The sequence below is a fragment of the Lepidochelys olivacea genome (assembly GCF_965140295.1).
Source record: "Lepidochelys olivacea isolate rLepOli2 genome assembly, chromosome: 3".
Lineage (NCBI taxonomy): Eukaryota > Metazoa > Chordata > Testudines > Cheloniidae > Lepidochelys > Lepidochelys olivacea.
In genome coordinates, this window is record NC_140413.1 from 175574372 (window position 1) to 175588356 (window position 13985).

The 13985-nt window shown below is 37.9% G+C and overlaps 1 protein-coding gene across 2 annotated transcripts in view; it reads right to left on the reverse strand.

The window, feature by feature from the left end:
- Nucleotides 1-13985, reverse strand: part of SRBD1 (S1 RNA binding domain 1) — a 226741-nt gene that overhangs the window by 168544 nt on the left and 44212 nt on the right. For both annotated transcript variants that reach the window (XM_084622475.1, XM_084622474.1), the window contains 2 exons: nt 12666-12801; nt 4914-5017 (listed from right to left, as the gene is read on the reverse strand). In XM_084622475.1, the coding sequence (XP_084478601.1) occupies nt 4914-5017; nt 12666-12801 (240 nt within the window). The remainder of the gene's footprint in view (nt 1-4913; nt 5018-12665; nt 12802-13985) is intronic.

Genomic DNA, 13985 nt, shown 5'->3' on the forward strand with positions numbered 1-13985 from the left:
GCAGACATCAGGTTCCCTCTCTCTCTTGTTAAGGCTGATTAGTAGATTTCTTATCCACAAATAGCTCATCACAGCAGATATTTTTGACTGCATGCTACTTACCAATGACTAATAACATGATTTTGTGATATTCAGTGAGAAGTCCTATAAATATTACAGAACCACATTCTACAATTCGTCATGAAACTAAAAACATCCAGAAGACGTATTCAAAAAACAGCCTGTGAATAAATAGCATGTTTTTTAACCCACACACATATTCCGTTACTTGTGGGGGCAGAGAGGGAAACAAAGCTTAATACTGGAATGGAGCTAAAGGACCTCTAGATAGCTCTTGAATGATAATTTGAACCTAATTAATCTCTACTCCGCGAAGTGTTTTTTTCTGGAATATTTAATGAAGAATGAATTAATGTCTAAAATACTTTAAGTTGTTATGAAAATAGCATCTTCTTACTCAACAGGTCTTCTCTGAGCGCATCTGCTTACCCTAGGGAATAAGGTAAAAATATCTGCACTCCTGTTAGGCCTACATAACAAATAACAGCTGTGGGAGAGTGAGCTGGGTTCTATTTGGGCACACTCATCATCAACAGAATTGTTAAAGTTCAACTGAGGAATCTTCATTACCAGTGACAATGACTGATCCAAAAAGAACACAGCTGGTTTTCTAGACCCCAAGTCAAAAAGACAGCAGTATAATCTGTTTTCCTGAGAATTTAGCTAATTATACATGGAAGGTGGAAGTCACCCACAAGAACAGCTATTTAATGCATGATAACTCTGGCCTTATGTGGGATTTGAGAATTTCATCCTGAGAGGAGGGTTTCACTATGAGGGTGGTGAAACACTGGAATGCGTTACCTAGGGAGGTGGTAGAATCTCCTTCCTTAGAGGTTTTTAAGGTCAGGCTTGACAAAGCCCTGGCTGGGATGATTTAACTGGGAATTGGTCCTGCTTCGAGCAGGGGGTTGGACTAGATGACCTTCTGGGGTCCCTTCCAACCCTGATATTCTATGATTCTATGAAAAAAATAAAATCCACCGTCCCCTCAAGCCAAGTGATTCTGTTTTTACAGAGTAACTTCAGTGCAAATCCATCCTCCCCCTCAGTGATCAGTGTGGTCCTGCTGCATAAGAGGGGGTTAGATACAGAGTTGGGAGTACTGCAGGGGGCAATTCTGGACAGGCTAAACCAGCCATTTTCTAGAATTTGGCCCAACCACAATGGCAGTTCTAGCGGTGGGTGCTCATCCCAGTGAGTTTCAATATAATCTTCAGTTTCCAGTCTCCAGCCCTTCTGATTTACACCACGTTAGTGGTTATAGAGTCTTCAAAGAGGCCTATCACCCTCTAATTCCCCTTTTCCTCTCAATGGCATGTTATCTTTGAAGACTGCCTCAGGAGAACAAATTAAAGGGTAGTGTATTAACTACTAATTTATCAGGTAGGAAATAGCATTGTTTTGTGGAGAGGGCACTTTCCGCTCTCTGGATATTTGGGTTCTAGGTTTGGTTTTGCCACAAGTGTTCAGATGTTCTCTCCATAAGTAATTGGAAGGCACTCAGACACTACAGTGATGAGAAGCAAGTAAATAGGTAAGTAATATGGATATAGGGCACTGACATCTCTCTTCAAATCCTAGGAGGCAAAAGAATAAGAAAAAAAGCTTTGGGATTTGCAGTGACCTACCTCAGAATAACACTACAGTAGAACCCCTATTAAAATGATTGGGGACTGAGGAGTTTGTAAAATCAACATCTCAACATTACAGTAGATATGTTGCATTAATTGCAGTTTGGTGCACTGCTTTGTTCTCTTCTTGTCCTTCAAACCACAGCAAAGCAATATCCAGTGCCCTGAAGGCATCAGAATGAGATAAGATGTCAACTTGTTTTTCTTACTTTCACTTTTGTTATGTGCTTTTTTTTCATTTGTTTTCTGTAAGGAAAAATGGTTCATATAACTGGTCACTCGTAAGACTGATGTTCATAAAATTAAGGTTCTACTGTATATTATATGACAGTCTCCTTTGTATATGTTAGCAAGGTGACAAGAAGTTGAAGCAGCATCTAAAATCTGTCCCCAAAGATATACAGTATTTAAAGCACCGATTTAAAGTACTGGGTAAGAAATGAGATGTATCCTTATTTGAACTGCTGATGAATTTCGATGTACAAGTGTGACTGTATATGAAAGAAATGATAATGGGGAAAAAAGCTTTTGTAATAGTATCATCAAAGAGGACTGCCTCCAATTTACACAAATCAATTATATGGGATGAAGCAAGGTAGCACAGAGAATACTGACTGTGCTGCAAATCACAGAAGCAGACCTGGTGCACTGTATACATTAGAATCCCTACCTCAGAGCAGTCCAAAAAGACCTACGCCTGGGTCTAATGCAGTAAGCTATATGGTATTTCATTTGTACATGAGACGAATGAGGAGCTAAGATCAACCTGTTTAGAATTTGTGGTACCAGGGAGTGTATTTATTCTCATCCTCCTGTTCAAACCAGCTCAAGACTGAAGATGGCTGGCCAACGATGGCCTAATGTTCAGTAACATTAGAAAACTCTTCTGGTGATCAGATGTGCACTCGTAGATCCACTGGGAAAGTGTAGAATCTAGCATAGATTTTCATGCATCAAAATCCACTGGAATTGTCTCCTATGGAATGTTTTTGTGTGAGAGAAAATAATTTGGCCCTTAATTAGAAAAACGTAAGAAAGACCACATATTGACTTGAGTCGAATGTTCAATTTCTGAGGTCATTATTCCTCTTAGCACTGGAAGACTGACAAAAATATCTAAATTTACATTTTAAACTGTCATTCCTGTAGCAGCACAAAATGTCCCACTGACAGTGACTCACTCATGCTGTTGCTGAATTCTATTGTAGATGCAGCTTTTTAAGACAGTTACAGATATTTTCTCTCCACACTGTAGACCAGTGATCCCCAAACTTTTTACCTCACACCCTCTCTTACCTGTCTACCCCCTGCCCCCCAGGACCAGCAACATAGTTCTGGGAGGGGAGGATGCGGACAGGGCTAAGGGGGCTGAGGCTGGAGCCACAGGTGAGAGCAGGGGCGGAGCTGAGGCTGGTAGCCGGGACCCAGGGCGCAGGGCCAGCAGCTGGGATAGGGGCCAGAAGCATATCTGGGTGGCGCTCTCTCCCCACTCTATGTGGGGGCTGGCCTGGGGCATGCCCCACAGTTTGGGAATCTCTGCTGTAGACAATACCACACTGGGAAACAATTTTGGTCTGTAGCATATGTAAGAACTAAAATGGATTTTTAAACTGTGATCAAGAATCATAACAGCTCGGAAAAGCCCAAGGACCTTACCATTAAGAAACACTATACTAAGAGAGCAAACCACTTTTAAACACTGACACACTTTCTGTGGTGTATAATTTAAATTTCATACCATAGTACGTTACCCTTTTTATGACAGGTTTCAGAGTAACAGCCGTGTTAGTCTGTATTCGCAAAAAGAAAAGGAGTACTTGTGGCACCTTAGAGACTAACCAATTTATTTGAGCATGAGCTTTCGTGAGCTACAGCTCACTTGCTAAGGTGCCACAAGTACTCCTTTTCTTTTTACCCTTTTTATGTATTCAGACATTAGCAAGGTCTTTCTTCCTGTCTGTGCACTATTTCACATTAACTAAATTTTACACATCAAGATGAGGATTTCCAAGGATCCTTCACAATGGGAACTGGGTACCTAACACCCTTTGGATCCTTGGAAAAACCCAGCCCAGATATTTTGTGTATGCAAGCAAGATAAACAAATAAGGTCAGGAGAATTTTGCAAAGCAGATAGCTGGGCTCCAGTTGACACTGAAGGGAAGGAAGCTGGGAAGGGAAGGAACCAAGACCTAGAAATAGCGAAGCACTGGAGAAAACATTACTGTAACTAGGACTTATAGCACATCTTTCACCACAGATTCTCAGAGCATTTGGCAAACGTTAAACAAGCCTCACAACAGACAAGTTATCTTAAGAAAATAACATGTCTGAAGTTATACAGAGACTCAATAAGAAACGGAAATAGAACCTGAGTCCGGGCTCTCAATTCTCTGCTTTAACCACTAGCCTATATAAACAGCACACAGTCAGTTGTTAGGACATCTGTGATGAGAATTATGCGGAAACAGATCATATTTAGGTTTGGGGGTAATTAAAAGTAATATTTAAGAAACAATATCAATAAATGACAGTCCTGAAAGTATACAGAATGCATTCCAAAGTATCAAATTATATAGTGACTTTGGAGTAGTTACACTTCCTTTATTTTAAAGAGGGTATTTTTCATTAGAAATAAGAATGTTCTTTCATATTTTTGGCACAAGATTTTTAATGAATGAAGATAGACTTTTAGACAGTATAATCAATACATACGACTATAATATAAGAAAAGCCATAATGGGTCAGATCAACAGTCCATCTAAACCTATATAGTGTCTTTTGATAGTGGCTGGTGCCAGATGTTTCAGAGCTTCAAAATACACAAATATTTTATCCTAAGTGTTCTTCTACCACATGTCCCTGTACAAAGGGCATATTGTAAAAATTTCAAAATGCATTACAAAGTAAACCTTCAAATATTTTAGAATTTGAGGTGCTTAAAGAATGCTGCCAGAATTCTCAAGATATATCCAAAAACATCCTCCTTCTCCTCCTCAGAATAAGAAGAAGTCTGCAGTAGGTGGAAATACAGAATGAGATCTAGCTGTTCACAAATTTAAACTCATCTAATAAGTTAAACATTTGTTTAAAACTATTTTCTTAATGTAACATGATATGTGAGGTGCATTTTAGTATGAAGCTGCTTATAGAAAAATATGATTTCAGTAAGAATATATATATATATATACACACACACACACACACACACACACAGACCTTTCATTGACACACCACCTACAGAATTCATTCTTCACCCCGTCAGGAACGTTGACCTTCACTGTCAGGATCTTCAGATTTTCCCCTCGGTTAATGGCCAGAATCTGAGTGCAAACATAAATGGCAAAGACAGATGACTCACAAAATACCCAAAAGATAAACTTATCAAGTCAACATTTGTATACACATTTGCTTGACATTCTGGAGTAAGTCATGTTGCTTATATAGTAAAACAGTTCACAAAATATTGGTTTGTCTAGATAACATCCAAAATTTAACTTAGATAAAATCACGCCATAGCAGAATACAGTATATTGTTTCACCAGAGTAAAAAATCCCAATTTCATTTTGAGAATCCAGTTTCCCTTTTATTTTATATATATATATATTATATATTACACACACACACATGTACATGTATGTATACATATATTTTACACACACACACACAATATATTTAAAAAAAAAAACTAACAGGAAATTAGCCAGTTGTTAATTCACTGATTGATCCACTGAGGTGTTGCCCTCGTACAACCTCAGTTCAAACTTTCACTAAACAAAATGGAAAGTGATTCAAATCAAAACAGGAGACTACAGAAGAGACAGAGCTACATTTATGCTCCTGGTTTCCCTATTTGTACTGACAGCAACCCAAATTAAAATCAGTCCGTTTGTAGCAGAATGTGTGACAAGAAAGGTAATCAGTTTGATTTCTAAAAGTTGAACTTTTCATTACTCACCCCTAGGAAACCTTAATACATTTTGGACCTCATTTTCAAATTAACATTAATATACCAGCCTTTAAATCACTGCACATATTGAAGACACAATCATCTGTGCTCACAAGAGAAAGAATCTGTGCACAAAAGCAGCACTTACACTAATGAACTAGCAAGTCTGGAAAGAAAAAATCTATTTCAATTCTATTTCAATACACATTCTGCGTTTTTTATGGGCATCTGTGACTAACATGCAAATCTGGGATCACAATTCAAGAGGTAATTACTGGAAGTTTGTCCCTATGAACCTAGGATAAATCCCATTTAAGTCAATGGGAGTCCTTCTGTTTGCATCAAGCCCTATACTGATATCTTTTAGACAACGCAACCTCGGAATAAGGAATTTAATAAATGTAAAGCATGCAATTTGCAAGCAACTGCATAGAAGAGAACACTGGTTTTTATGCTTCAGTTTTATTTCCTTTTTTTCTACTAAGTTAAACTCCACCACCACATACTCCTTAAACATTAGAAAATGTAGATTCCATTAAAAAAAGCTGTCAAAAGTTAATATTCCTGTATTGCTGCACATGTTGCTGTGTATTACAGGCCATAAATACTGTCACAACAGAGCATTCTGTGTCAATCATGAACTTTAATTCAATCACTAGCTAACTCAGACATGTCACATATGTTAAATACGATGGTTTAAAATGACTCCAGGACATAGTACCGATTTATATTCCTCAGCTTTACTGTGCTTGTGACATACCAGGCCTGACATATAATTGAACAAAAAAAGCTAATAATAAAAATTGCATGTGAAGTATTATAGCATCGGGTACCTTGACTGCCAAAGCAAACGTTTTCATGCAGAAATTAGAAAGACACATTTTTAACAAATCAAATACTTTCATGTTTATCCCAATTTTATTTATATATAAAAAGACAAAGTTAATGTCAAGCCAAAGTGAAATCAAAATGATGTTCAGGATAAACAACATACTGTATCTGATATAGAATTATAGTGCCACCATTCACAACATTATAATAAAAGGGTCAGTGTTTTAATTAAAACACTTTATTTACAAGGGCTTATAACTAGGCAGTAAAAATGCTCTGAATTGGAACTTAGCAAAAAAAGAGTTCTCTCTCACTAGCAAATGTTTTTACCAACTTTATAATTTAACACTCAATTTAGTCTGTTCTAAATGATGAGTGTCTGCAGAAAAAAAATATAAATTGAAAAGGGCCTCAATTAAATATGGTGAGCAGTTAATCAATTTCCCCACGTAATGCAATGAATGTATTCAATTTTGGCGGCAGATTCCACAAACAGCTACAATAGACATAAACTACATTTTTCTCCACCCTAAATCATGTCTGTATTAACAGACTGGAATGGATCCAATGGATAGGAGTTACACTATCATAGACTAGTGATGGGGGAAAAAAACTTCTAATAACAAAACAGGAGCAGGGATTTAATCCAGTGACACAAGGATACACCAGACTCAGTTCTAGCTATTGAATACATAACATCTTGTGTATTATTTCACAGAACTTTCTGATCACATATTTATCAGAGAGCCTTAAAATAAGCAGCAGCAGTCTTGAATTAATATATTCCATTTACATCTTTCAGTAACTTTAAATATCTCTTTTGAATCACACTTTTAAAAATGGTACTGAAGCTATTATGCCTAAACCATGGTATTTTACATATCGGTCTTCCCCTCCCCCCCACACCCAATTATGTCTTCCTGCCACATGGTATAGAAAAGAAGAACCAAAGAGATTAATGCATAAGCACTAGTATGTTTACAGCAAGTCAGACAATGTCAAGATGTTGTGGTGGAGGTTCAGTCTATTATTTATATTGTGGCAGTGACTAAAATATGCTAAGTGCTGTAATATATAAGTCCCCTACCTGAACAGCTGGCATCCTAAAAGGGCAGTACATGTTAACCTCTTTCCTCTTAGGGTATGTCTACTCGGCAACTAGACACCCGCGGCTGGCATCTAGTTGTTGTGTAGACATACCCTTAGAGAAAAAAAGGTACGTAACTACTATCTTTAATGTACAGCAAAATCTTCTAGACAGGAGGCACCCTCAAGAAAGGTAAAGATATACATACAATGAAGATGACATTGTTTAGTTATTTATCAAGACCTATATTTTAATTTATTTGTTTTATTCAGCAATCAGGAATTATCTTTTTTCTCCATCCAGTTCAGTTCATATCCTTCCTTTGATGCAATTAAAGTTTTCACTAGTACAGTAAAAGCTTTTTTATCCAGCATGTTGGGGCAAGGGGGGGGGGGGGGAGAGGAGGAGGAGTGCCAGTAAGTGAAAAATTCCAGTTAACTAAGAGGGAGAGAGTTTGGGCGCAGGGCTGAGGATTGGGGGGCGTGGAGCGCTTGCTCTGGGACGGAGTTTGGGTGCAGGAGGAGGCTTGGGACAGGGGCGTGGGAATGGAGTGCCAGATCTGGGTGGCACTCACCTCGGGCAGCTCCCCACAAGCAGCAACCTGTCCCTGCTGCTCCTAGGCAGAAGCTTGGCTAAGCAGCTCTGCGCACTGCCTCTGCCCACAGGCACCACCCCCACAGCTCCCATTGGCTGTGATTCCTGGCCAATGGGAGCTGTGGAGCCAGCAGTCAGGGCAGAGCAGGGGCAGCATGCAGAGCTGCCTAGCAGCGCCTCCAACTAGGAGCAGCAGGGATAGGTCGCTGCTTGCGGGGAGCTACCCGAAGTGAGCACCACCCAGATCTGGCACTCCCTCCCACGCCCCAACCTCCAGCCCTGAACCCCCTCCCGCACTCCAAACCCCTCATGGACATTCCTCCACCTAGGAGCAGCAGGACCATGTTGCCACTTCTGGGAAGCCACACAGAGCCAGGTCCATGCCAACTGGACTCTAAATCAGACTTTCAATGAAGATCAGAAATGCCGGTTTATAGAGCTTTCTGGCTGGTAAAGTACCAGATAACACAGCTTTTACTGTACAGTGTTACTCACACTACAAATCTAGAACAAGAACAACTTACTGTGTACTTTTATATACATGATTTTATTAGATACATGATTCTGAATGGCAAACAGATACAAAATGAATTTTTGTCAAAGAATAAACAACTTATTCTATTATGTGACAAATAGCATGTGAATGTAATTCAAGATCTTGTAACCTATGTGAACACAGGGCAGAATTAAGGTTGTTCACAGAACTTTATCTATGAGTATTGCCTAACTTGAGTGCTTAGCATTCTCAGTGTAATTTTTATGTAGGGAATTTTTTTTTTTTTTTTTTAATTTCACAGATTCTTCCTAAAGTTTCCAGGTTCCCCACATCATTTACAGACAAGCTTCTTAAAAAACAATGGACTGAAAAAGAGGATTTCTTCTAATGAGTTTATCTATCCCCTCTTCAGTGCACATTATATATGGCCTCCTTAATATGGAAGATCACAACATTCTTTACTGAAACTCATAATAGGTACAGGAGAAAAGACATTCTTTAAAGAGGAAGTGACTCTCACTGATTTGGAGGGAAGAAGTGCACCACAAGTGAAAGTGCGACCACATAGCTTTCAGGGTTGCAAGGATTAGGTAGGAAATAAATTCAGGGTGGGGAATGACCAAGATTTTCAGAAACTGAGGGCCAAGTTGAAAGAGAAATAAAATACTAGGTGAAAAAACAAAAAACAAAGATTTTTTTTTCCTAGCAAACAAGGTTAGAAAGAGAAAGGTGTTTTGAAATTAGGAAGAGAGTATGACAAGAGAGAAGGTATTTTGTAGGTATTTTGTATTTTTAAAAACAGAAGATCTAGGTTGTAAACTCCATAGGTCACAGACTTGTCACTTAATTATGTTTGTACAGTGCCTAGCACAATGGGACCTAACCCCGGCTGGGCCCTTAGGCACTGCCACAATGCAAACAACACAGACTTTTCAGGAAGTATGACAAAGATTCAGTAGAGTAGAGTTGGCGAGAAGGCAACAAAAGTAAGGTCCAGTGAGGACATAAGCGAATGATGAATCAAAGGAAGTTGGTCATGGATTCACTGGAGATGGGGACTGAAGAAAAGTTTATAGGCTGATCAAGATAGAAAAAGGCTCCTAGTTTTGCAAAAGCAATAGAGGCACACTCCTTTGTTGTTGTTGTTGGTTTTTGTTGTTTAATCTTCAAAAAGGAGAGAGAAACAAAATCCTGGACAATTTCCCAAGAGATCCTTCTACTTTTCAAGAGGAACACAACATAAAATGTGCATTTTAAAAAACCCTTAGATTACTGAAGCTGCAAGAATTCTTTAAAAGTTTAAATTTACTTTTTCACCATTTATGATGTTAAATTAATTTTTCACTCTTCACTCAGTTTGGACAATGAAAATAAACTAGTCAGTCACTTTTAAAAAAAAAAATTAGGCAATTAAGTGTTCTGGTTCTCACGCCCTAGCACGATTTTCACATTTACAACATTATAGAAGAATATTTTAAAAACCATTCATATAAATCTCAATTTCACTTTTTTAAAGTAAATTTGGAGCCTTTGTTTTTGTAGAGAAAAGCTTGCAAATGTGGCTCAAAAAGCAGAAGGGAAATAAGAAGCACTCAAATGTATTTAATTACTTGATTTTCAGGATTTTAATGGGGTTTTCAAGCCAATCTCATGATTCTGGTGGGCCTGACTCATGAGTCTAACATAATACTGCTCTCAGAAAAAGACTCCAGACACTGAGAAAGTAATAGTTAGCACCTATGCATTTTGAAATCACATACTGTGCAAACAAAACACACACTTTAGTGTGTTCTTTGTCCCCCTCTATGCGGAGTCACCAGAGGGCATCAGTTTCTAACCCTTCCCAGCTACAGGACCTGGTTCTTTAACTTAAACTGTAGAGGCTCATGCTTTCAGCTCTGGAGGTCCTTTCCGGGTTCAATCTCATGCCATGACCGAGATGGAGTCATCACACAAACATGCATTGATCATTTTAGTGTTCTATGAAACTGTGATGGAGACTATAGAACACTTGTGGCATTTAAAATAAGATTAAGACAAAGCACTAGAAAACGTGTTAGGGAAATAATCCTGAAGTGGGGCTAGTCGAAAAAAGGTAACAGGGTTTTTCTCTCTCTAATTTGCATGATTTCAATGTGATGAAACGTGGATAGATGTTGATTTATTCTTAATAACTCAGTGAGCCCTGTTAGGACACATTGTGTGATCTTATATCTTTATTACGCATTTTAACAGCAATCTATTTCTGCCTCCACTTCAGTAATGGAGAAACTGATCAGTTTGCAATGGTTGAAGTTTTCTTTTTTCAAATGAAAAACAATCTCCGATAGGGATCTACAAACTAGTCACACCACAGTATTTTATGATAGAATATGAATGATTTACAAGAAATACCATAAAAATGATAGTCTAGGCTTGAGCTAATTGAGCTCTTCAGACTTCATTAATGTAAACCTCTGCAGATCAATTACTGTAAAAATATGATAAAATGCTATAAACATTGACACTTAATAAAAAGAGCATAGCAGGGACCTCTTACACATTTACACCAAGGGTTTGGATATTAAAACTATTAGTAATAATTTCATCCTTTCCCCAATACCCAGATTGCTAGAAATAATGTAATCTTTGTATTATTACAAGTGAACTAATTTCAAACCTCAGTACCTCTCTGGCAAGTATTCAGCATGACAAATCCACTTTAAAACACACAGGAGAATTCAAACCAAAAGTCAAAATCAACTTTAGCAGGCAAAACCTCACATGGCTTTTTAAAATGGCAACAGGACAAGCCCATGAAGACAGTGTGACTGAAATAAAGAAATGTTATTCAAGAGCAGAAGCAGAAACAGCCATCTACAAATCTAGACACTTCCTGTGGATTAACGAAGGTTCTTCGTTTAAATAATACAACAGTGGCCAGAAGGTACACATGTTGCCTGTCACCCCATCAGGGCAGAATTCTCTACACTTAGAATATTCAGAGCAATACCTGAAGTGCGCATCTCTCTTTCTGAGATTAAGAATTTGGAGTAGCATATGTACTGATGGGCGTGTAAGACATTGCACATCAATGGAGAAAGCGCCGCTCCAGTGCCGAAATTGCTTTCTTTCCATATTCCCTTTTGAAGTCCTACAGCTCTATAGTTATCATTCAAGACTATCAGAGAGACCTCACAGATCAGAAGACTGATCACCTGCCAAACAAGAAAAATATCACCTATGTCTTCAGTATGTTATATGCTGAATGTTTCCCTTAACCTTGTTATTTGAAGCATTCAGCACAAGTGAAGTTGCTGAATACTTTTTTTTTTTTTTTTTTTTTTAGGTACTATATTTGCAGGTCACCTTTAACTACAATTATCCAACCTTTTCTTGCTGCTTTGCACCAATTTCAACTGACAGGTGTAATGCTGAGCAGCTCAGAGCACTCTTTGCCCATGTGGATGAGCCACTCAGTGTTGCAGCAAACAACAGAAGAAGACATGACCAATGAACTACCAAGAAAAAAGTGTGTTTAATTCTATTTCACAGTTTTTTAAATCCAGCTAGAGCTCTTAGTGAAAAACTAGTAAAGTAACCTATATTCTTTCTTATCCTTGTCAGGATAAACTACTTAACCTTCCCCCTTTTCCTCCAAATGCTTGGTACCTGCTTCTTGAAAAAACAGAGCATGTGCCATATTATCCTTCAGCAAATGGATCTCACTGGTATTGAGCACTCTCCTGCCAACTCTTTAAATACATTTGCTTTAATTAGACACTTCAATTAGACAAACACTCCTGAGTATTCAATTCCCACTTAATTTTTTAACATGTGGTTTAACCTTCCAAGTTACTTTTCCAAGAAACGAGAGTCTTTCATTACCTGAGGTGACTGAACAGTGAAATAAAAAAAATGGGTAAACTCAATTTTTAAAGGAAATACATATGGTAGCATATTTTTCTAGGAGATGCATAAATGCTGTCAGTTACCATTATAAAGAAAATCAATAGCATATTTATAATGCGTACCTGGTGATGCTGAATGTTCTTAATATTGCAAGAAAAATTCTGGTACAGTTGAAATTTGTTAACATCTTTCTCATTTACATTTTTTGATGACACTTTTGCCAAGGCTGACTGGATACATATGTACCTTTGCTGACATCTAAATACAAAGAAGAGTAAGTTAATTGGGCGATATGACATGAAGCCTTTAATAGTGTAACTGGAGTTTGTGTTAAAACACAAAATCCTAAAGAAATAAATAGCTGATACTATTGTTTTCAATTGCATTTTATGTCATAATCATCATAAGGAGAATTGCATAATATGTCTTAGGAACGAGAATGAAATAATAAGACATAGTTAATATACGGCCAGCAAAACAATTTCAAGGAGAGCTCAGAAAAGCTGAGCCTTATCCTTCTCAAGAGTGATCCAAGTGGGGAGCCCAAAGGCTCCTTTTACATTGCAGTTTGGTGGGTTTTCACTAGCCAAGAGATGACAGTATTGTGGATGAGAAGCAAGTTTTAATTCTTATGAAACTGGCTGGTCCCAAAGGTTTTTTAAGCCTGGAGACTAGCCATTTTTGAAGGTTTAGGAAGGCTCCCCACTTTAGGAATAGCTATTTTGGAACAGCTCCTCATGTGAACATACTATCTAAAATATGCCGGAAGAGAGTGTTTACATCAAGGTGTTATATCCAGTAGCTAAATAACACTGGAGTAGCTATTCCGGAATGGCTATGCTGGATAATTTCCCCAAGTAGGCAAGCCCTTAGGCACTTGGGAGCCTAAGTCTCACTGAAAGTCAATTAGGTGCTTTTGAAAATGTTACCCTTAGTCTTTAACGATTTCTATCCAGACTCCAGTTTTAAAATGGTATTTAAAAACCAGTTATGAAAGTTATAACCTGTCCACGTTTGGTGCAACCAAACGAAACTGTTTTTTATAATATTTTTTAAAATGTCATTCCAATTTACCATGCAAAAAACGATCCTGTTAACACTGTGTGTTAAATTATAATTCCTCTTTTCAACATAGACCACTCCCTTAAACAACTGTTTGTTTTAAAACAGTCCTAAATCAATTATTCATTCTAACCTCACTGCACATAATGTTATTATAAAGTTCAAATACAAAAGGAAAAAGCTTTCAGGTATGTTTATTTCTCCTGTCATTTCATACAGATAGAGTTCAGAGGTTGCAGAACGCTGCAAGGATATAAACTGTTTCGCAAATGCCTACATTTCACTTTGTATGCAGTATTGTTATAGCCAGGTTGGTCCCAGTATATTAGAGAGGAGGTCCAATAAAAGATATTACCTCACCCACCTCGTCTCTCTAAATT